Genomic DNA, 25,284 nt, shown 5'->3' with positions numbered 1-25,284 from the left:
GGGCAGCTCGCTGTCTTCTGCTGCCTGCCCTCCCCACGCAGACTTTCCTGTTATTGTCCTGCTATTAGGATGAGAAATTAGACATTAGAGTGAGCGAATAGAAAAAGCACTAGTAGAAGAGATAGAACTAGCATGAAGGACTAGGAGAGACTAGGATGAGAGGCCGGACAAGGACCTAGGACATGGACCTAGGATGAGGAACAAGAGACTAGAACGAGCGGCTACAATCAAGAATAAGGGACTAGGAGGAGAAACTAAAACAAGAGACTAGAATGAGCAGTAAGGACTAGCAACATTAAGTAGGATGAGGGACTAGGACAAGGACCTATTAATAGGATGAGATACTAGGAAAAGAGACTAGAATTAGGAAGAAACACTAGGACTATCACCATAGACAAGAACAATGCACTTGGTTGAGGCACCAGAACGTGGGTGAGGTACTAGAATGAGAGTGTAGGACTAGATGAGAGACTAGACACAGAGACTAGGAGTAGAACGAGGGACTTGGACTAGAACAAAGTAGTAGGACAAGAGACTAAGATGAAAGACTAGGACTAGGATGAAGTACAAGTACAAGAGACTAGGACTAGAAAGAAAGACTAAGACCACAGACTACGACAAGGCACTTTGTTGAGCTACCTGTACTATGACTAGGATGAGGTACTAGGAGGAGTGTCTTGGACTAGGACAAGAAACTAAAATCTAGAGTCTAGCACGAGGGACATGGATTAGAACAAGAAAGAAGTACAAGAGACTAGGACTAGGATAAGAGTCTAGGACTGGGAGGATAGATTAAACCATGAGATTTAGACTAGTACAAAAGACTTGGCCAATGGACTTGGATGGGGGACCTAGACAAGGACTAGGATAAAAGACTCGGATGAGAGACAGAATGGGAGACCAGGAGGAGTGACTTCAACTAGAATTAGAGATATTAGGACAAAGGATAGGATGAAGGACAGGGGACTAGGATGTGTGCAAGAATTAGACTTCACAAAGATTGAACATCAGACATTAATAGGAAATTGAAACTGCTAATTACTGCCAATTTTCTTCAGGCCTTTAACTCACCAGCTCATGTGAGGTATCACAAAGGGTCTTTCACTTTGTTTGCTTCAAAGAGGGGTGAAGGAAAGGGACAGATTCTGAAAGTGCAAGCTTAGCCAGTATAATAACTCCAGCACAGCATGGAAAGAATGCATGCTTTGCACCTCCTGTGCGCTAGTGAAAGGCATCAACAGAATAACATTGTGATGATGTAAATGCTTAGCCTGTGTGACAAATCGTCGGATGTCGTCCCTTCTCCCCTAAGTGGAGCCCCTCCTTATGAGGTCAGGGATGTGAGGCCACTAACCGATAGTCCCCCTGGTGGTGGTACTCAGCAGGAGGATCTCGTGGGGAGGGATCCCCCCTATGGGACTAGGGATGACTATCTATCATTCCCCTAGAAAGTACTGGGATGAGAAAGAATAGGAATTACCTAAGTGAAGATCCCTTTCCCAGTACTGTGATGAAGAAGAACTCCATTGACTCACAAGGTAACCGCAAGATCAGTACTGTGATGAGGGAGAAGTGCAGGAGCATGAAGATTATCTATGGGAACGACATTGAACAGTCTAGCGGTTACTGAATTCCTATTGGCCAAGGGGTAGTACAAATAGAAGAGGGAAACCAGGAAGTATGGTCTGGCCTTCCCTGGAGGAACCACAGGCATGGTGAATGCTCGAGCTTCTGGTGATCAGAAGGGACTGCAGAACAGGGGCTTGCTGAGTCTACAGAGGTGCTCCCAAGTAGTCCAAATTAGAAGGACAGTCCAGCTAGGAGAAGCAGCATCCCAGAACAACAGTATATATGTATACTGTTGTTTCATACAAAACAACAGTATATAAATGAAAAACATGTCATACTGACATCATAATGAAATCTTCGCTACCAAAACCTATGAGGGATGGGGATTGGTTGAGGGAATTGTCTACATATAGAATTCTATAGGGGTTTGACGTCTAATTGGATAATACTTGTCGTCCAGCTTCTCCTGGGAGACATGCTAGCTGCAAGGGGCCAAATGCAGTGGAGCCGCCGCAACACACTGTAGAAGGGGAGAAGACTGCAGAAGCCAGAGCCTGAGGCAGAAAGACCCTAAGACTGACCAAAGTCAACCAGTGGAGACCCTAAAGGTACAGGCGTGACCAAGAAGGTTGGTAGGGGCAGAAGGGAGTTGTGGGGAACCCCCACCCAGCCAAACAGGGGAACATAGGCAAGGTGATTATTTCAAGAGGCCAAGAGAGAAACCAAGAAAGATGGGTCTGGGTCCCACACCCTTATGAAGATCACATCATCAATCATCTTCATAGTCCCAGTACTTAGCAGGATGCTTAGCAAGTCTGTCACATTATTAAGTGGAGGGGCCTGGTACCAATATTTGAGAAGCAACAGAAAAGGGGACTTGGGCCCATATGTGAAAAGCCAAAGTAAAGGGGTCTGGCACCCATATCTAAGGAGAGAAAGAAAAGGGGTTTGGAACCAATATTGGAGTAAATATTACACAGTGGTCTGAGACCCAAGGCAGTCCCTGACAAGAGAGTACACCTGGGCTGCCTTGAAGCTAACCAGGGGAAGGGGTCACCCCGCCTGGCATGCATGGATAGTGTTGATGAAAGTCAAGAACAAAGAGCATCCTCTTGGCGCACTGAATATCTGAGAGTATGACAGGGGAAGAGAAGTATTCCCCCTTTTGTTTGTGAATGTCAAGAATGTGTTAGAACTTTGTTTATATCCATTGGAACCTTCAGTTTTAGCACATTGGAACTTTGTTTTGAACTACTTGGAAACCTTGCTTTACATGAGAAAAATAGACTTAACCTGGAGAAGGGAGCCATTCCCTCAGGATTATAAGTACTGTGAAGATGTTGTCCTGAGGAATGGAGTCACTCTCCTACACCAAAAACTGGAACCTAATAGTTTAGTTCTTTTCTAAGTGTAAGGGTCGGAAATAGGTTTACGACACAGGACGATGAACTATTCATTTTGGACAGACATCATTACCACATCTTTAGTATTTAGTTGAGGCTGATACTATGGTTACCTCTTTCCAAGAGGTTGGCACAAACTTCTGGTGTATTATCACGTTAAATATCAAGGTTACTATGTGCACCCCCACTGACATTTCATGTTTAAGGAACTCAATCAGGGTTCAGACTGGTCCAGCGGATTTGCTTTTAACCGTCCCTGTGAGAGCTTGGGCTACCTAGGTTATTGAGACTGCCAATCTAGATCCACGAGCCTGCCCAGAATCATAAACTAAAGGGTTACCTCCCTCTCGTCACTTGATTTACTATACAGGGAAGAAAAATGTCCGATCTATTTGGCCTCAACCACCTGATCTTTGTAATCATTCTAGGGTTTGTCGTTTGTACTTATACATGCAACCTTTAATTTCAGCCACGCCTGCCCCGCTAATTTAATTTTCTGGGTTTTAAAGTTCTTTTGTATAAAGCCCTAGCTATCACTATATCTGCCTGGTTTGGGTTTTCCTCTCTCAGTACAGGCAAAAGCTGCACCTTCCACGCCACCGTTTTTTAGCCCGTCTGCGCCATTGCAAAAGGGGACCAGCCATGTGCAAATCAGTCAGCAGCTGCAGCCACCGTGGAAGGTTGGCCCAGAGCAATTGCCAGTGGTTTAGATTCATTCGAAACCTTCCACCCATCACTTTTGTGATCAGTTTGTTTCTCCTTGTGAGAGAGGGTATGCCCAGACGTGGGTCCATTGCTTGCTGCGCCACAGGAAACCAGGCTGCACCTCACTGAGGAGGTCCAACAAGGCCGAAACATGTCTGGGGTTGCTTGGTTTTCTGTGCAGAGGGGACCTGGCCTAGCAGTTCGGGCTGGGCAGCTACCTTCGGTGGCGGCAGCTGCTGACTGATTTGCACATGGCTGGTCCCCTTTTGCAATGGCACAGACGGGCTAAAAAACGGTGGTGTGGAAGGTTGGCCCAGAGCAATTGCCAGTGGTTTAGATTCATTTGAAACCTTCCACCCATCACTTTTGTGATCAGTTTGTTTCTCCTTGTGAGAGAGGGTATGCCCAGACCTGGGTCCCTTGCTCGCTGCGCCACAGGGAACCAGGCTGCAACTCACTGAGGAGGTTCAACATGGCCGAAACATGTCTGGGTTTGCTTGGTTTTCTGTGCAGAGGGGACCTGGCCTAGCAGTTCGGGCTGAGCTGCTACCTTCGGTGGCGGCAGCTGCTGACTGATTTGCACATGGCTGGTCACCTTTTGCAATGGCGCAGACGGGCTAAAAACGGTGGTGTGGAAGGTTGGCCCAGAGCAATTGCCAGTGGTTTAGATTCATTCGAAACCTTCCACCCATCACTTTTGTGATCAGTTTGTTTCTCCTTGTGAGAGAGGGTATGCCCAGATGTGGATCCCTTGCTCGCTGTGCAACAGGGAACCAGGCTGCACCTCACTGAGGAGGTCCAACAAGGCGAAACATGTCTGGGGTTGCTTGGTTTACTGTGCAGAGGGGACCTGGCCTAGCAGTTCGGGCTGGGCTGCTACCTTCGGTGGCGGCAGCTGCTGACTGATTTGCACATGGCTGGTTCCCTTTTGCAATGGCGCAGACTGGCTAAAAAACGGTGGTGTGGAAGGTTGGCCCAGAGCAATTGCCAGTGGTTTAGATTAATTCGAAACCTTCCACCCATCACTTTTGTGATCAGTTTGTTTCTCCTTGTGAGAGAGGGTATGCCCAGACGTGGGTCTCTTGCTCGCTGCGCCACAGGGAACCAGGCTGCACCTCACTGAGGAGGTCCAACAAGGCCGAAACATGTCTGGGGTTGCTTGGTTTTCTGTGCAGAGGGAACCTGGCCTAGCAGTTCAGGCTGGGCTGCTACCTCCGGTGGCGGCAGCTGCTGACTGATTTGCACATGGCTGGTGCCCTTTTGCAAAGGCGCAGATGGGCTAAAAAACAGTGGTATGGAAGGTTGGCCCAGAGCAATTGCCAGTGGTTTAGATTCATTCGACACCTTCCACCCATCACTTTTGTGATCACTCTTCTAGCGTGTCTTCTCCCATTCTCCCAGGGTTAGTGCACAGCCCACTCTTCTGGCTTGTCTTCTCCCTGGGTTAGTGCACAGCCCACTCTTCTGGCTTGTCTTCTCCTTGGGTTAGTGCACAGCCCCCTCTTCTGGCTTGTCATCTCCCTGAGGTATTGCACAGCCCACTCATATGGCTTGTCTTCTCCCTGGGTTAGTGCACAGCCCACTCTTCTGACTGGTCTTCTCCCTGAGGTATTGCACAGCCCACTCCTCTGGCTTGTCTTCTCCATGTCTCTGGTCAAGGCCTTTTTTTTCTCTGCCTTCTCCATGACCGTCAGTTCATCCTTTGCTTTTTCTTTTCTCCTTCCACTCTCTTTGGCCTTTGGTTCACTTTCCATCTCTTCTTTAGCCACCGTCTCTGCTTTTTCACGGCCCACAACCTCTGGCTTCCGCCTTAGAGGACAAGGTCCCCGCTCCACACCTTCTCACTACATCGTCATCGGTTGCAGCCACTTTCTGTTTGTGGCCCGCACCCGCTGTCTTTCTTCCTTGAACAAAAGTTGCCCCTCTCATCTTTGTCTCTTCTTGGTGTAAGCTGCCCCACTCACCCTTTTAGCCTCCTCCTTGGTATTCTCCAAATCCACTCTTCTGGTTTTCGCTTTCTCTCCTTCTTCCTCTGATCTCATGGGTTTCTCTTTCACTTCACCTTCTGCATGGTCTCTGGATTTCCTCTTGACCTTCCTCTGGACCGTGGTTTGCTCTTTTACGCCAGCTTCCACAAATTTATGGGCTTTCACTTTCTCGCCACTGTTCTCTAGCCTCCAGGTTTACTCTTTCACTTCACCTTCCTCCGGGCTGGATTTATTCTTTTGCTCCAGTTTCATTCAGACTCTCGGTTTTCTCTTTTAATCCACCTTCCATCACTTTCCAGGTGCTACATTCTGCCTCTTCCTCACTCCTCAGATGGTCCCAACCTCCATTCCAAAGGCATTAGCATCTTTTTCAAAACTCTTATAGCTCTATAATAGTACAACTCACTAGCTCTGTGTTCTGAAACCCTCTTTCGCTGCTATGCTGGAGGCCTGCCCTTGTTCAGGGCTTGGACTGAATAACACCTCCCAGAGTGGCTGGAAAGGTCAGGTGTCCTGCTTCAGAAGGCTTTGTGCCAGAGGTACTTTGTATCCCAGAGGCCGGGATGCAAAACTTTAAATAGGTCTGCTGCCATTTTGGATTTCTTTCCTGTGTGGTGTTTTGAGCTGTTCGATTGCCTCTCCCTTTCTGACTGTAGGACTTCCTCTTTATGTAGTCCACTATGTTTGTCTTGGTCTCAGCAGGTTAGAAGGTGTGGTATAAAGGCCTCTTGCCTTTTGCAGTACTGAGGTTGAAACCTCTTAGCGTGGGTATGGTCATTCTGTTGGTAGGGTTCCCTATAGCTTTCCCACCATTGGATCTGTAGTTGTTTTCCAAGATCTGTGAAAAAGGGAGATTATGAGAGATACAGTCCTTATTTGTTTGGTCTTTTGGAAGAGTCTGCACAACTGGACCTTGAAACATCGGGCCTCATTTTGAGTTCGGCGGTAACCGTTATCACCGTAGTGTCGGGCAGAATTACCGCTGTGTTTACAACTAGGCGGGAGCGCGCTTACACCGTTGGCGGTAACAGTAATTCCGTCTGGTGGGGGGAGGGGATGGTGGGTGGGGAAGGTGTGTTGGGGATGGGTGTTGGTGAGGGGGAGAGGGAAGGAGAGGGTGTGTTGGGGATTAGTGTTGGTGAGGGGGTGGGGAAGATGTGTTGGGGATGGGTGTTGGTGAGGGGGCGGGGAGGGTGTGTTGGGGATGGGTGTTGTCACACTTAAGCATTAAATACCAGTTCACTCAAAGCAATTCTAGGACATTCCTCATTGTGTGAATGTGATTTATCCAATACATGGCTATATACAAAGGAGAGCTGCATGTGACTATCGATGTAAACAGTAATAATTGTCTATCCCTCCCCTCCTCCCACTCACTGTGTGGCGGCACTGCATCTGCAGGTAGTGAGTCATTGCCTTCCAGGGGTTGCATGTCTTCATCAGGGGGCAGTGGGACATTTTGTCTGAGGCAGATGTTGTGCAGCATGGTACAGGCAAGAAATATTTGTCCAACGTTCTCTGGCCTATATTACAAGGCCCCTGCGGTCCGGCGTGAACATCAAAAATCACCCTTCACAATATCGTTTCCCATCCTAGTAATTGAATGTAGTGTTATATACTATGCCGGTACAGATGCATTGTCGTGTTGCACTGTACACATAGCTCTCAACCATCAGTAGTCACTTTCATGGCCTATGATTGGCATTGCAGGGTGCATGTTACTTCTGTTGGGCTTGTGCGTTGCCATCATGCATGTGTCCTGATGGGCAATTGTTTTTTTTTCGTTTTTTTTTACGATAATATAGTTTGCATACAAACCTTTTACATTTATCCAGTACATATATTCTAAGATACAAAAACAAGAAAAGTCCTCTTTATAAATAAATCTGTATCATGTACATCCACCATAAACCCCTCACAATTCGGTTTTCTAAAGTTAGTTCTTGAAGTGTTCATTTTTCCTATTACTGTGTGTTTCATTAAATTAAATTATTCCTATTCTCTCCAATGCTCTTCATTATTTCATTCCAGAATTGGATTATCCTATAAATCAAGATTTTATTAGTGCCTGTTATTATTTGTGTCCATCTTTCATTACGGCTATGTTGTGTTTTTTCAATGGGTATCATATTTGCAAATTGTTATCTTAGATCACTGAGTGCAGGGCATTCCATAAAGATGTGATAACAAGATTCAACTTGATATTTTTGTTGACCGAATTGACAGTAAGCCTCATTTTCTGGTATTTGTTTCGTTTGGGCTAAGTATTCTCGTGTAGGCATAACATTAAGTCGAAGTCGGCAAAAGGTATCTCATTTTTCTACAAGGAAAAATATTCAAGTATTGTGGTAGTTAATTTAGCGCTCTTGTTTCTGTAATCATAGTTATGTTCATCCGATATTGTGTTTTTTCGTAGTTGCTCTTGATCCAATTATTATACTGGATCCGTTTTTTTTTTACCTCTAATGGTCTATTTATCAATGTTTCAATATTTAGCCCTGTATTCCTTTATATTTTCTGGCATGCTTCCTTCCAAAGATTCAGGGCTACTGTATTGGCAGATTTTTCTTTACTTCTCAAGATCTCAATTGCTGGAATATATTCTTCACTGATAACTTTTCTATAGAGATGCAAATACTTCCAAGATATTACAGATTCTATTGATTGAACCGTCAGTTCGAATTGTATCCTCGATATTGGATATGCACTTGATAGATTGAGGATCTTACGCCAGAAAATCCCTTCGATCTGATTCCATGTAAGTCTTGGGATGTTTAATATGGTTTCACCTCCATAAGTTAATATTGCAATGGCTTTCTGCCTGTAAAATGTGATAATCATCTTCATTGAGTATTGGCCAAATTCTTTGTGGATTATTAATCCTTGGCGGGAAAGTGAACGTGCCTTATTTTTTAGATGTTCCGTCATATTATTTTCTACTTCTGATTGATTTATACAGACTCCAAGATATTTTGTGATTTTTACTGTTTTGATCTTTTTCCCTTCCATATTAATTGATAATATTTTTGATCTTATTCTTTGTTGAGGCACTAAAGTCATGACTTGCGCGTTTTTTTGGTATTTATTACCATATCATTTCCTTCAACATATTCTTGCAATTTAACCACTCTTTTTTGTAGACCCACTTGAGCCCTGTCTAATATGACTATATCATCTGCATATAAGATGTATGGGACTGCTACAGCATTCAGCCTCACTGGGTTTGCAATTGTTTCACTTTGATTTTCTAAGATGTCTGAGAGGTATAGACTAAAAAGGGTGGCGGGCAAATGACAACCTTGTTTAAGCCTGTTATAAGTTTGTATCAGTGCTGTTATTGATCCGTCTTTAGAGAGTCTTACCCTTATATTCGTATCTGTATATAAGGCCTTTATAGGTTCCAATATTTCAGTTGGTCAATTCCACCTCTTAAGTTTTTCCCAAAGTTTCTATGTGTATTGATGTTTTCATTTTTAAAGCTTCAAGTTTTAGCAAGTTCAGTATGACTAAGTTGATGTTTGTTCCCACATTCTTTATAAATCCCGTTTGACGTGGATCGTGATTCCCACTTGAGTTGGCCCTTACGCTCAGTCTCGTTAGCAAAAAATCTGCAAAGACTTTTCCCGAAGGGTCTAACATGGCTAAGGGCCTGTAATTAAATGGTTGCTTTTTGTCTCCATGTTTGAAGATCGGTATCTGCGTAGCCGACTTCCATGTTTCCGGAATATAGTTACATTCTGAAATATGTGTAAAGATTTGCATACTTATGTTGCTCCAGACTTCAGGGAATTTCTTTAACATCTCATTGCTGAGTCCCTCAGGACCAGGAGCTCTTGAATTGTTCAAGCCTTTTATGTGCTTCAATACTTCATCATACTCCCATTTAACATGCCATTTTACTTTGCTTTCAGGACTTTTCTTTTGATGGGTTATTAGATCTGTTTTCTTTTGTTATACAGATCTGTGAAGTATGTAATCCATTCCTTTTCTAGCACATCCATAATCATCTTCTGTTGTATTTGTGCATTCCAATTCAACAGTTTCCATATCTCCCTTGTATTATATTTCTTAGTGCCGCTAGCATAGATTCGCCATAATTCTGGGCTAAATTAGCTAGCGTGGTTTTGAAGCCAATTTCAATAATGTTGCTTTAATGTTTTAATTGCTATCGTCCTTTCCTCTGATTAATATTTTCTTGTTTCATTTATCTTCTTCCGTAGTGGTTTTTTCCTTTGCACTATTTGTGCATTATAGGCGTGAGTATGGATAATTTTCTGGTTTGATCTTACATTCGGCTTTATCATGAAAGGTATCAACAGCCATTCGCAATTGATTTAATCTTTTCCCTTCTTTATGGAATTTGAGAATTTATTTTCGATGTTGCAAATCTGATGTTCTGAAATTCGAAGTCTATTCCCACTGTTGTTCATTTCTATATTAGGAATATTTATTTTCCCCAGGGACTCGTGGTTGGATGTCCACTTTATCGCAACCTTATTATGATCATTTTGTGTTGTTGGTATCACTAGAAACTCTTTTATTTCCACCTTTATTTTCATCGATGTATATATATAATCCAAATAAGCTTTCGAAGTGCCTCTTGTCCATGTTGGGTTTGATACAATGTTTTTTGTTAGCCAGGATTAGGTTTCTTCCGTTAATTTCTTTTATCCATATCTGTGCTTTTGTGGAAAGTTTGTGATGGGGAATTTTAACTCTGTTTCCTTGGAATAAATGAATATGCAGATCGCCACATATGATCAGTTCAAGATTTTTATATTTTACTTTTACTGCATCTATGTTTGTTAGTACTGTATATATATATATATATATATATATATATATATATATATATATATATATATATATATGGCATCATTGTTTTTTGATCTAGTCCAGTACAGATTTACAATTCCTATTAGTTTAATTTCTTGGTTTTTTATTTTATCATTCAGATTTCTATGATTACATTCAACTATGGTTATTTGAATCCATAAATTAGGATTAAATGATTCCAGCATATGTATATTTGCATTTGTTTTGATTAGCGTTAGCCACTCAGCATACGGTCGGCCTTTGTTTCCCATCTTGGCAGGATTCATATAGGTTATGTACCCATCACATATAGGTTGGGCTACTATCCAAGTCTCTTGGAGACATATAATTTCAAATTCGACTAAATGAGAGTTTTCATTTCTAAAAAGATGGTCAAATCCTCTAATGTTCCAGGAGCAAAGGCTTAAGGTTTGCTTCTTTTGAGCGCATGGTTGTTATAAATATGTCTTGCAACGTTCATTCCTTGCCATTTTTGTCATGCTTTTCATTTGCTTTGTCCCTCGCTTCTGGTCCTTATTGATTTGTAATTGTTTTCACTTCTGATGTGATTCGTGAAATGGAACAAAGGTATTATTTCTTACATCCTTAGATAGGCATTGAAAGCATAATTGTTTGAATTGTTCTTCCTGGTTCATCACATTATACACTGCTCTCCTGGAGTTGAATTGTATCTCAACTACGTCAGATCTTTTTTTTGTACAAATTCTACTATCTTGATATCTCTGGATTCAATCTTGCCAAGCGATGGTATGTCATGCAATAGTCATAGTAGATTCTATTTAATATTAAACCATCTTTATTTTCCTCTATTCTCTGTATGGTTAGTGTATTTGATTTCCCAGAAGGACAAGGGTTGAGGAAGACAGGTAAACGTAATATTTTATAGCCTTTTTCTATATTTCTAGATTTGTTATTCCTCAAGGATGCATGGTTACTATTGTTGTCTTGGTGATCTTGTCTTTGGCTCGAATTGTGTTCTATCGTATCATCACCCTTGTTGTCTGTCTCATCCGGACAATCCTCTGTTGACTCCAAATCGTTATCCGAAATGTCTTCGCAGGATAGTATATCATGATCTGAGTGTATCGTGTGGCCTTCCTCATATTCATCAATTATAAATAAGGATTCTGAATATTCTTGTATGGTCATATTTTCTTCACTAGTTATAATCGAGATCTCCTCCAAATATGTCGACATATTCATCATCAAGTGTCTGGTAAGTTTCTCTCCCAATATGTTTTCCTTTGTTTGTGCCTTCGGTCCTTCTTTATTATCTGGGTTGGTTGTTAAATCTATTGTGATCACATTCTGTTTAATTTCATTTTTTGTAGATTGTTTAGACGAGGCCGGTGGCATAGTTAGATTTCATAAAAAAGCCCTCAATCCTCTCTTTGTATTTCTGGTTATTTTGCCTTGTTTTTTTGCTTGCGTTTTCGCAGTAATCATCTTTGGCTTGATTGTAATTTTCCTACCTAGGTCAAATATTGGAAAAGTCTCACTTTCATTTGCATTTGCTATTTTTTTTGTCCATTGTCATTATCTGATTTATCTTTCTTAGTTGCGCTATTCTTTTCATTCATATTCAATTGCAATTCATGTGACACAACTTTTATTTTGTCTTCCAGCTTAGGGACCATCTGCAACAGATTAGTTTGCTTGATTTTCTTAGAATTGATCTTCCTATTAGCTGAGTCATTCTTTATAAATATCTGATTGCTTGGCACTGCCTGCTCTTGGATCCGGGCATTTCCATTGTGTCTCTGTGTCTCAATTGGAGACCTCACTGTAGTTATTCTTTGTGCATCAATATCTTTATTCAAGACCAGCCTTGTCTCACTTTCCAACCGTTTGTTGTTCAGTATATTTAGAAGAACGTTGGTCATTTGTTCTTTCTCCGCCCAATCACTTCTTGCTCTATCAAATACATGGTGTTGCCATTGTATAGATGCTTCCGCTTCTACATCCAATCTAGTTTGCAGCTTAATTATAAAGGATTCTATGGCAACTTGTTTTGTGTGCATGAGGGCAATAAACGTAGACTGATCACGTATTGAACTACTGATCGTTTCATATAATTTTATGAGCAGTGTCAGAGCTTGGCTAGAGGCAGTTATCAGTGCACACTGTAATTCGGCCATAGTCGATGGTATTGGTGTGATATATTAGTCTTTCAGTGTGTCGCACTGGCATTTCTCCTCAGTTGGTTTGTTCCTCCTAACTTCCATTGATGTTCTCAATTCCTGTTTTAACTGCTGATGCTACTGCTGATGCTACTGCTGATGCTACTCGTAAATGTTTGCATAGTGTGATTGATCATCATCTTGTTTCATATATCTTGGTTTGATAATCTGATTGAATTTTTCACATCATGGGATTGAAGTCCTATTTGTATCTCTTTTATCTAATTTATATGGCAGTATGTTCCCAAAAACTTAATTTCTTTTCTCTTGATCGTTCATCAGCCGTTCTATCTCCGTGATGTCAAATGACAACCTTGCAGGACGTTGCTTTTCTGACTTAATTGTTGTGTCTTTGTAGTTTGTTAAAGTCTTACTAGATTGACTAGTTTTGTAGCAATAACTGCTTTGCTTGCAGGGCTCTTTTCTTTTATGATGTCAGTAGAATTTGTTTGTTTTTCTCTTGCTGCGACAAATCCTTCTCTATTGTCTTATTTGTGTAAATGTGTCTTTTAAAGTTCGCTCTACATTGTTCCTCGCTGCTTCTATTATCTCAATGCTACTAGTATTTACGTTTACTATTTCAAGTGATGTTTTGCTTTCTGTCACCTTATTTCTATTCGGTGGGTTTTTGGTTTGTTTTTCTGCCATTTTGCTCAATAGTTGACTAAGTACCTCTGGGCTACCCTTTGCTGTAATGTCTGCGCAATTTTGTGTGTTCTCTTGTTGCTCATTAATTCCATGTGGGTGGGCAATTATATCTTTTCTTCTTTGGACTTGATCTGTCTTTAAGGGCATTTGACCCGTCACCTTCACTTGTGAGGTGACATTTTTCTCGCACTGTACGTGCGAATCCCAGACCGGTGTACTTACCTGTTTGTGCTCATAGGGTTCTAATTTCAATTTGCTAACTGAGCGCGTCGACTGATAAGGGAGGATAGGCAGTTCAGTAATGTTAGGTGGGTCGAATGGAGCAATTAAGACTGACGTTGCCAACAGTTTAGTGCGTTGTCTTGTTTGTGGTCCTGTTGAGGCAACCATTTCAGAATTTCTAGGTTGTATGTGAAATTAACCGAAATGATATAAACTGGTGAATGTGAAGACTTACCAATGTCTTGGTTTCTGACCGCCACCTCCTCTACCGAGCCTCCCAAAGAGTCCTCCACGCTGCTCTGTGGGTTAACAGTGGGTTTTTAACAATAAAGATCTGTCGCATGCATGGTCTTGGAAAAAATCTGTGAGACGCTTTCAAGACTCCAGAAAACATGAGCTCAACTGGCTCAGCAGGTTTGCTGCAGATATCTTCAGTCGGAGGGACTCAGAAATGCTGTTCCTGTAGATATCGTTTCTGTTGGCTCCTGTTACACTAGAGGAGCGGAGAGCTTCTTGAAGTTCTTCGAAGGCTTCTTGCTTACCCTTACTCGTTATGCCAAACGCCAAACACCTAACACACTGCAACACACTGCGCCGCGCTCCGCGCAGGCACAGTGATTTTGTGTGTTAGGCTCCTCCTCCATAAAATGGAAATAGTAAGCAGCAGTCTCGCGGGACAGCAGAACTCCTTCCAACACGGCGTTCCACACCAGTAACACCTAACACACTGCCACACACCGCGCAGCACTCCTCGCAGGCAAAGTGATTTTGTGTGTAGGCTCCTCCTCCTCCAGAAAATGGAAATAGTACATAGTAGTCTCTTGAGGCAGAAGAACTCCTTCCATCATGGCGTTCCACACCAGTAACACCTATCACACTGCCACACACCGTGATTGGTTGTTCTTGTGCATGTTTTCGGTTTCTGCTTTCCTTCCATTATGGCTTCACACATATGATTAGAAGATTACATGCATTGAACTGTGATATTGGATGTGTAGGTATGTTTTCCCTATGCATTCTGGTTTATATAGTCCTCTCTGTGTGTATTACTTTTTGCAGTAATATGCATCAGTGGCATATTACTATATTGTCCTGCATGGCCTAGTCCCGTGGTTTGGTGGCAGTCATGTGCGGGTTAAGAGGGCAGGTCCTGCGCGTACAGGGATGGGTTTGTGTGATCGCACTTGTACTCACCCAAGTACTTTCCCTAAATCTATGACAGAAAATGTTCTCTACCAGCTTCACTTCTCTGTCTCTCTGGCTTACTGTTGCTGCCTGGCACTACCTGTTTGACAGCCACTCCATGTTTTTGCTCCATCTCTCCTTCCCTTTGCTACTTTGTTTCTCCTGTGTCTCACTTTCTGACGCTCTGCCTCTCACCCTGAAGTGTTGTGATGCCACATTTTGCAGCCTGTTTCTCTGTCACTCTGCCTCCCCCTCTCTGCATTCTCTTGTTGCTTTTCTCTCCTATATCTCGCTATATCGGTTGATATAACTACACTTTCTCTCGCATGTCATTACCCTGGCTATATCTGTTTTTTTCATTTTCTTGGTTGTGGTTGCTACTCCTTTTGATTATCTTTCTTGCACTGTCTCTTATGCTATTGGCCTGCACTTCTCTAGTCTTGCTTTTCTATTTCCATTTCTCCCCACCTGCTGTTGATCTGTGTTTTACTTTACTGTCTCCAAATGTCTCTTCTGCTCTGCTTCTATCCCTCACTCCTATTGTGTGTTTGTCCTATTATTAACTCTGTTTCCCTTCTCACTTTCTTTGTTGCCCTATCATGTAGCTCATTGTTCTCTCTTCCTGTTTCTCAAATTCCTGTTTTGGAGTGTCTAGTATGTTCTATGTCCCTTCATCCCCCCCTCCCTGCCACACCTTTGTTCTTCTGTATTGCTTAGGTTTAGAGTTGCTCTTCCTCTGCTGTTTTTCTGTTTGTCTTTTACCATAGCACCAATAAATATCCAAAAAGGCCGAAATGCCTTTTCTATTTAGTAATCTAGTGACACTTTACCATTGGGTGCTCCTTTTAGATGCGTGCAAACCTTTTTTTGGCCATTAGGCTGGGAATTATAGAGTTAGAGGTTTGTCTGACCAGATGCAGCACTTGCTTGAATGTAGATGCTTTACCAACACTGTATTCTATTACAAGTACAAGAGCCCATATGAGATGTGTGTTCTGAGCCATCACAGATATATCAGCCCTGATGAGATGTGTGTTCTAAGCCATTACAAGTAAAGCAGCCCAGATGAGATGTATCTGTTCTGAGCCATTACAAGTATAGCAGTCCTCATGGGATGTGCTTCTACTGAGCCATCACAAGTATAGCAGCCCAAATGAGAAGTCTGTTCTAATCCATTACAAGCATAGTGGTCCTCATGGGATGTGCGTGTTCTACTTCTGAGCCATCACAGGTATAGCAGTCCTGATGAGGTGTGTGTGTTCTGATCTATTACACATATAGCAGTCCTCATGTGATGTGCTTCTTTTGAGCCATTACAAGTATAGCAGCCCAAATTAGATGTGTCTGTTCTGAGCCATCACCCTGATTAGGTGTGTGTTCTTAGCCATTGCAAGCACAGCAGCCCTGAAGAGTTGTGTTCTGAGCAATCACAGGTATAGCAGCCCTGATGGGTTGTGTGTTATGTGCCATTACAAGTAGAGCATCCCGGATTCAATGTGTGTGTTCTGAATCACTGAACATTTAGTAGTCCTTTTGATAAGTCGAATGTTAAGTCAACTGTGTTACAATTGAATGTTACCTGCATCTTAAATGCATATCTGTGCAGACTTCCTTCTACCACATCAGTTTGGGGATACATTCCATACGGTTGTCTGACCGCATAATGTCTCTCATATCTTTGATGTGGTATTGGGATGATACAAGGTGTCATGCGAGGCAGTGAAGTGAATGCAGCTTGCTCCGTGACCAGAGCTTCAATAAAAGAAGAGTTTTGGTGTGCTTTGTGATCGGTACTTCAAAAAAGTGACTCCCACCCTGGGTGTATCCAGGCCACAACTGTGGTGAATTTCAGTGTTCTCCGTGATCAGATCAGGAAGAACTGGAAGTGCCTGCTTTGTGTGTGCTCTGTGATCAGAGCGTCCAAACAAAACCAAAAAAAAGAAGGAGACTTGTGTGCGCTACTGTGCTCCGAGAACGAAGCCTGGAGCAGAATAAAAGTGAATGACATGTTTTAGGTAATTTATGTGTGCTCTACTGGATATAGAAGAACTATAAGTAAAGTCTGGCAGATGTAAAGTGACGCCATGAAGAAGAGAAGACATGAGGATGCACTGGAACTAACACATGGATATCTAAAGAATGAAAATGTGACTCAAGTGACAAAGTAAATATACATGCAAATATGAAAAAACCATATACACTAAGAAGATAAGTGGCAAAAGATGTAATGAATGTATATATGCAGAAACTCAAGATAGACAAAATATATAGAAGCTTGATAAAGTAAAAAATAGAACGTGAGTAAAGCAGCCATATTGAGAAATTGGACGTCGGCAATGAGAACACGCTGAGTTAAGCTAGTTATGACTTTACATATCCGCTGAAGTTGAAGGGTTTTGTTGCGTTAAATCTGCACCTGAACTTTGGTTTTACATTGAATTTAAAGGGTTTTGTTATAGCTCTTTTTTTATGGGCCACAATCCATGGCCTTCGGGCGTGGTCACAGTACATGTTCCCCCAATATGTTTCTTTTGGCCCCACTAGATGACCACAGCCTTTGGCCATGGGCACAATATATTTGTCTTTCGTGCCCACTAGACAGGACCTTTGGCCGTGCACACTGTATATTTTAAAACACTACCTTTCTTTCTTACTCACTAGCCATGGCCTTCACCCATGACCATTGACCCCTGTCTTCGGCCATGGCCACTTTACATGTTACCCCAATTCTTCTGCTCTCACTAGCCATGGTCTTTGGCCATGGCCACTCTACATAATGCTCCAATAGGCTTCCTAAATGGGCCCACTAGCCATGGCCTTTGGCCGTGGCCACACCACCAGGTCTCTTTTGGGCACACTAGCCATGTTCTTTTACCATGGCCGGTGGCAACCGCCTTCGGCTGTGTCTGCTTTCCATATTGTACTATTCTGTTCCTTAAAGTAACCCAGGAACCATATCCGTCAGCCACACCCATTACTGGCCACCTCACTATAGCTGTTTTTTGGTATTAATCTCCTTTTTTACTCTCTCTTTTGTTTTTTTCCCATGAACGCAGTTATATTAGCAATATACTACAAGTAACCCGGTAAAGGTCTGCAAATAACCGCAGTTATTTTCATGCTACACACTTTCATTTCAGATCCTGTTTTCTACTATAACCGTGGCTATCCCCAGTATAAACCCGGTTTTGCAAAAACATTTCAGCTCTGAACTTTGTCCCGCTGCCCTCCAAACCACCAAACTCCCCAATTTCTTATGGTGTCCTCTTCCCCCTCTCCACCTCTATCCTGGAGCTATTTCATCCTTTTTCATCATCCTCCAAATGGCATTTTTTCCACTTTTCGTTTTTTGGATAACCCGGTTATACCAGTTATAACCCTGGTTGTCTCTCATATAGAACAAACAACAAAAGTGGAAAAGCCTCTCTCTGCAAAGCACCATGGGAGATATAGCTATAATTTTGGGAGAAGGGGCACACCCTTCTCCATCAAATATTTTCACAACTACTGGACTGAATAACCCCAGACCCCTCCCCGAAATCGAGTTAATGGCTCATGCCTAAATTGTTTCATACCTGGTCCAATTCTTTCCAGTGGGTTTTGGTTTGCACTGTGCAGAAATGTGGACTTTTCTATTTGGGAAATGAATGAGAGTAGGCCGAAACAGTGGTTTTTCGATTTCTTAAAAACTTTCATTTTCTAATGAATCTTCCCCAAAATGTCAAGCCTGGGGGAGGGAGGAAAGGAAGCATGTCACATCCATCATTCAAGTAAAAAGTTATTAGCAATTACATTTTCGGGTTTCCTATGGAAATAGATACTCAATTTAAATATCTCTCTCTCTCTCTCTCTCTCTCTCTCTCTCTCTCTCTCTATATATATATATATCTATATATATATATATATATATATATATATATCGCAATGAAAAAACCTTGTTAAGGGGACGTTATGGTTAAGTTGCACTAATAAAAACCTATGAAATTCAATGAAAAAACTTTGTTAAAGGGACATTATGGTTAAGTTGCGCTACTAAAAATCTATGAAATTCAGTGAAAAAACTTTGTTACAGGGACGTTATCGTTCCAAGTTAAACCGAAAAACCCCTGAAATTCACCAGTTATGGTAGCAACCATAACTCGCGCCACCACCTTGCACTGCTAAGACTAACACCCAGGAAATCAAATATGGCATCACAAATGTCATTGATGACATCACCATAGCTACCGCAGGCCATGTAATATATACATTTATATGTGTATATATATCTGTCTTTGAGCCTCACTATTTATCCATATTTTGTAAAGTAGGCTTTTGTGTAAATTCCTCTGACAGGCGACTCCTTGCAATCCCTTGAATAATCTCAAACTAGAAGTTGTTAATAAGAGGCCATAACCTTATGGCCATTCAAGTGGTCCAGTGGAGGTCGCAGGTCACTGGATTCGGGCGGTAAAAAAGCCTAACCGTCGACAAAAACAGTAAAGAGTGAAGTGACTCTAGGACTCAGCGCCATCAAGTTTCAATCTGCTTGATTTTAATGGACAATCACACAATTCGTTTAAGCCCATGTGCGATTACACATGTTTCGGCTCCCTTGAGCCTTTTTCAAATCTGGTCCTATTAATTACACACATGAAAAAAATCCATAAATATAGCAACATGTCATACATTATTGTCAGTATATTATACAGAATAGTGTAAAATCAAAAAGAATTGTATTGTAATTTAGCATTTGAACGGTCATTATACCAGCATGCCGCAAAGTGCACATATAATTTCAAATGAAAACCATAAGATACACAGAAAGAGAGACAAGGATGGGTGAAAGGGAGGATTGAGGGGATGAGAGAAGACATCATGTATCAACAATTGAAAGAGAGGATGTGGGAGGGGGAAAAAGAAAATAAGAAACGAAAATCAAAAACAAACGCTCATTAGTATGATTATTAGAAATAAATCAATACTGGACTGTATTCCAGCATGGTAAGACATACAGGATCTCACAGGTCTGCTTACCCGCAGAGGAGATGACCAATCCATGTTGTCTCAGTAGTAATAGCAGGGCCAAATCCCCAGATCAAATATAGTCTGAAACAGAGTATTTGCAAAATAATACTTAATTCACAAAATAGTTCCCTGAAGCGTATTTAAAAAAGTACCCATTCATAATGAGTCTCTCCGCAATGTGTCAGAAAACTATACAACCTCATCTCATACAACAAACAATCAAAAGTGTATCAGTGGGGTAGGGTGTTATGGGCATAGAAGGAAATAGTGCTCCCAGTGTTGATTAACATCGTATTTAAATCCAGTGTCCATTATGCGTGAATTCCCTCTGGACATTCCACACATCACAGTGATCATCAATCAAGTACCTGGTGCTTGATATTGCAGTTCCTATGCCTTGCATCTTAAGTGATCTGAATGTGCCCACGTACGTCTCGTGAGCTTACCAGATTCTGAGTACCAAAGAATACCACGCGTCGGCAAGAACGGACTCCCATCTGCTGGCGCCATTTTGTTGTAAAGGCAAGAGTATCGTAACCATGGTAACGTGACAAGTGTTGTCATGGTGATCGGACAACGTCTACCAAAATGTTGGGACATGTATCCAAATCACTCAATGATTAATCCTTCGAGTTCGATGAGTGAACTTTCATCTATCTCTAAGTAATAAAACTGCGCTGCTTACTGTTTGAAAGCATCGTCTCGGACGGATGCCCGTCCACCAGCGACATTGCTAGGACGTGCAGTGTGTTCCGTATCCAATGTCAACGTTGCTATGCGTTGACATTGTGTGACGCCTCCCATCATCTCACAGGTGACAAAAAGGCTGCCATTGTTAAATGGTGAATCTGCCTATTGCCAATGCTGTACTGAGTACAGAATAATGGTAAATATCTTTCGTGTGTGCTGTATAATGCCAAATACAGAAACAATTAAGTGAATCTCGGCCAAATCTTAGTCTACCCGCAATTAAGGGGACTATTTTTACAAACTGAAATGTCCTGATTTTGTAACGTCTACTGCAACCATACAAATATTGGCGGTCTGCCTGTATTGTGAGCACCATGCAGGACCCGGCCAACTTCTATTCTACCCGCGATTGAGGGGGCTAGTTGTGCAAACTGAAATCTCCTGATTTCGTAATATCTACTGGAACCAAACAAATATATGCGGTCTGCCTGTGTTGTGAGCACCAAGCAGCACCGCCGTCTAAAGCAGGAAAACGGCACTGTCAACCTTGCTTGGGCTCCTGTAAAATACTGTGTCACATCAACTCACACTTGTAATTGCTACTATGCTGCATTACAACAGAATTAAGCCAGAAGATAATTTCATAAATACTGTTTGAGACTAATCTCGGGTCCCCATATGCACTCACACCCTACAACACCACTAGATACAAGTATCAATAATGCTGTCTAGTCTAAATTAGAAAAAATTGATAAATATCAATGTCCAAATACATGGATAGAAGAGTACTGACATTCAACCTGCCGTGTGATTCTCAGTCAAAACGATTAACCCAATAAGATAATTAGAAATGTACAGATGTATAACCCGTACATGGCATTGGCTCGCACTACAGGAATGACACCATTTCACTGTCACTGTTAATCCCAGTGACTGTCGAGTTGAAAGAACAAATAGCACGTGCTTCAGCTTGTCTAAGTGCTTTCAATCTGTCCCCACCTCTTTTGCTGAGGTTTACATGCTGTAGTCCCCTCAATCCTCCCTTTCACCCATCCTTGTTTCTCTGTCTATGTATCTTATGGTTTTCATTTGAAACTTTATGTTCACTTTGCAGCTTTAGTAGATATAGCAGATTTAAACTTGATGGCGCTGAGTCCTGGAGTCACTTCAATCTTCACTATTTATCCACTTATGGAACTTTAGATCACTCCATTTATCAATCTGTTTTATTTATCTTTGGGTCTCTGTATCTAGCTATTTGTCTCTGGACTTCTATCTGAGCAATAATGGTGGCATAGGAGAATTGACAGTTAGGAATGGCTGGTCCGTGAGGATTGGGACAAGCCTTATTCATATTAACTTATCTCATCACCACATGTGTGAAAACAAACCAGTAAAATGGAATGCCCTGATATTCTTCATGTACTTACAAGCTATTGATGTATCTATCATTCAAAAAGACTGTGCTTAACATGATTATATACCTGGCCTTTTAAAGCATGAGAAACTCTAGCTATTGACTGCTTAACCTGTGCATCACATGCACCTAGTTGTGTGCTTGTATTTCATCTCTCTACCTACCCATTTAGCTATCTGTCTTTAGGACTCTCTATCTGTTTGTATTTCACATTACAGATTACCAAGAGAAATTCACTACCGTAGTAGTTTTTATATTTTGTGATTTTTGGTTGATTATTTAGTTGTCTTAGAAATATTATGTGCATTAGTCATTTTATTGACTGAAATCAAATTTTGTTAAATTGTGGATATATTGTAACATTTTAGATTGATTTTATAAAAACTGTTTTTTTGTACTGTATTGAAAAGCTGGTTAAATTCAGCTAATACAATAAATAAAAAGCACTACCGTAGAATAAGGTTTGTGGTGAGTCAGAATGTCCTATGTCGATACTTTTCTACACAGAGTGGTATGTTCTCATCACATAAACATCATAAACATACATTAGGGAGTTCTGATAGTAAACAATATGAAGGTACATGAATTTGTTGGTTGTGAAACAGAATGTACTATTTTGAGATTTCTCTCTTCCTCCCATGCCCCCCTAACCCAATGAAATGGCCGTGTTATTTTAGGATGTGAATTTACAAGGTACATTGGAATATACAGAATTGACCGTGATTTCTGCAAATGTGCAAAAGAAGTCCAAAAGCGCATTCAAATGTGTGCATTATTGATGCAAACATTCAAATGCCTTTTCTGAATGGGTATGCTTTTCTTTTGGCGCAAGTGATGAGATAGCTAGTGCATCTCCTCACTTGCACCAACATTTTCTTTTGAGAATCTGGTACAGATTCCTCCTGGAATTGTCTTGCATGATCATATTGCTCACAATTTACTTTCTTACCACGTTTGATGAAGAGAACGCATTTTTGCATTTTCCTATGTAAATTTCAATCTATCTACCTATCTACAGGGAAATTCATACCAAATTACTTTTCAATTACTTTGAAGCTGGACAGTTGAGTTCTACCAGCAATTTTTATTTCTGCGCTGCTGGAGAAGGACTGTACAAGAGTTGAGAGCACATATATGCTTTCCTTGGGGAACATATCATTTTGCTGTGTATGGGTGAATGTACAGGGACAGGCTGCATTCCTTGGCATGGTTTTTCTACTCATAGCATTTACACACACGCACATATTGTGTGATCAAGCGCCGTGTGAGGCGCGAAATGCGTTGCTCTGGGGTTTACTTTTGCTGGCCGTAGCCCGCAGGTTATTTTTATGCCTTAAATAAAATTACACAGCATATTTACTGATTTTCCAGTGTGTTGGGACTTCTTACAATGACGTGCTGTAGTGTGCTTCCCCTGTGCCTTTTTGCGCATATTTATGTTTAAATATATGTATATACAAAAAGTGATCAAGCGGTGTGTTCACCGCGAAACGCGTCGTTTTCGTGTGTTTTCAATTTTGTCCATGGCATTTAATTAAATAAAGGAATATTTGATTGCCCGGTTACAACTGTTTTTTTGGCACAGTGTCTGGCGTGGATCGCTCTCTCTGGACTGCTTTTTGGAGTGCACTCTGCATACATTATACCCAGGTATAAAGTTTCTCTCATTACATGGCCACGGTAGTGGCCATGTAGTTATGGTTAAGTTGGTGTTTCCATACAAAGAGCACTTTTTGGGCGGTTTATAACTTCGCTCCCCCTGGAGAAATAGTATATGGCCCACTCTGAATGTTATTGCAAAGTTTGGTCAGGATTCGTCCAGGGGGGGCAAAGTTATAGGGGGGGTCCCAAAACTTATTTTTTTTCCCATATACTGAATGGGGGAAAAACTTTGCTTGCGCCTACAGCCCAAACCGCTGGACGGATTTTCACAAAATTTGGACCAGGAGTAGCGGCTTGGTCCCGAAAGCGTGCTTTTGCAGATTTGGTGAAAATCTGTCCAGTAGTTTTTTGAAAAATGACCAAAAAGTAGGTCATAAAAAATGAGTGATATCTGTGTTCGGTCCGCGGACACACTTCCCTGTTCGCTCCGCGGACAGTGTCCTGATTGGCCAATCAGTTTGCGTGTTGTCCGCGGACAGGCGACGTGTTCACTGATTGGACGGTGTGGAGCATGAAGCGCGTCAGATTTTCGGTAGCGCCCGCCATCTTGGATTCACAGACGTCCGCGGACAGCACGGTGAAACTTGGTTAAAAATTTGTATTTAGTAGAGTGTGTTGGTGTGTAGGAGTGTTTGGGGAGGGTGGGAGAGTATGAGATAGGTTGAAAGTTCTGTTTTTTTATGTGGTAGACGTTCTTGTTGTGTTCTATTTGTCTGCCGACATCACAGGTGTTCTGAAATGTTCTAAATAAACTGAATGGGGGGTGTTCTGAGGACTCAATATGTGTCCGTTTTGTTCGCAAGCAAGCTGAAACTCTTCTAAGAACACTGGCGGTGTCTGGAAATGTTCGTAAAAAAAAAAATGGGGGTGTCCTGAGGACGCTGTTCGTATTATTCGTTGTGAAGTTGAAAGTGTTCTTAGAACTCTCGCAGTGTCCTGAAATGTTCGTAAATAAACAAAATGGGGGTGTTCTGAGGACGCTGTCCGTATTGTTCGTTGTCAAGTTGAAAGTGTTCTAAGAACTCTCGCGTTGTCCTGAAATGTTCTTAGGGGGTGTCCTGAAGACGCTGTCCGTATTGTTCGATGGCAAGTTGAATGTGTTCTAAGAGCACTTGCAGTGTCCTGAAATGTTCGTAAATAAACAAAATGGGGGTGTTCTGAGGACGCTGTCCGTATTGTTCGATGGCAAGTTGAAAGTGTTCTAAGAACTCTCGCGTTGTCTTGAAATGTTCGTAAATAAACAAAATGGGGGTGTCCTGAGGACGCTGTCCGTATTGTTCTTTGGCAAGTTGAATGTGTTCTAAGAACACTCGCAGTGTCCTGAAATGTTCGCAAATAAACAAAATGGGGGTGTTCTGAGGACGCTGTCCGTATTGTTTGTTGTCAAGTTGAAAGTGTTCTAGGAACTCTTGCGGTGTCCTGAAATGTTCGTAAATAAATAAATGGCGGTGTTCTGAGGACGCTGTCCATATTGTTCGTTGTCAAGTTGAATGTGTTCTAAGAACACTGGCGGTGTCCGGAAATGTTCGTAAATAAACAAAATGGAGGTGTTCTGAGGACGCTGTCCGTATTGTTCGTTGTGAAGTTGAAAGTGTTCTAAGAACTCTCACAGTGTCCTGAAATGTTCGGAAATAAACAAAATGGGGGTGTTCTGAGGATGCTGTCCGTATTGTTCGTTGTCAAGTTGAAATTGTTCTAAGAACTTTCGCGGTGTCCTGAAATGTTCATAAATAAACAAAATGGGGGTGTTCTGAGGACGCTGTCCGTATTAT

General features: G+C 41.8%; 1 protein-coding gene across 3 annotated transcripts in view; it reads right to left on the bottom strand.

Moving 5' to 3' along the window:
- ENTREP3 (endosomal transmembrane epsin interactor 3) overlaps positions 1–20,463 on the bottom strand; it is a 528,225-nt gene extending 507,762 nt beyond the window's left edge. Inside the window, exons 1-2 of one of the 3 annotated variants that reach the window (XM_069650116.1) lie at positions 20,429–20,463; positions 19,753–19,824 (exon numbers count right to left, since the gene is read on the bottom strand). In XM_069650116.1, the coding sequence (XP_069506217.1) occupies positions 19,753–19,776 (24 nt within the window). In that variant the 5' untranslated portion in view covers positions 19,777–19,824; positions 20,429–20,463. Of the gene's footprint in view, positions 1–19,752; positions 19,825–20,111; positions 20,355–20,428 lie in introns of those variants that run through there. The other 2 variants (XM_069650112.1, XM_069650115.1) reach the window with 2 other exon arrangements.
- Between the last annotated feature and the right edge of the window lie 4,821 nt (positions 20,464–25,284).

This window comes from Ambystoma mexicanum, chromosome 1p (genome assembly GCF_040938575.1).
Source record: "Ambystoma mexicanum isolate Mex_15411 chromosome 1p, UKY_AmexF1_1, whole genome shotgun sequence".
Lineage (NCBI taxonomy): Eukaryota > Metazoa > Chordata > Amphibia > Caudata > Ambystomatidae > Ambystoma > Ambystoma mexicanum.
Note: the sequence above shows the minus strand (reverse complement) of the source record. Positions and strands in the feature narration are given on the sequence as shown.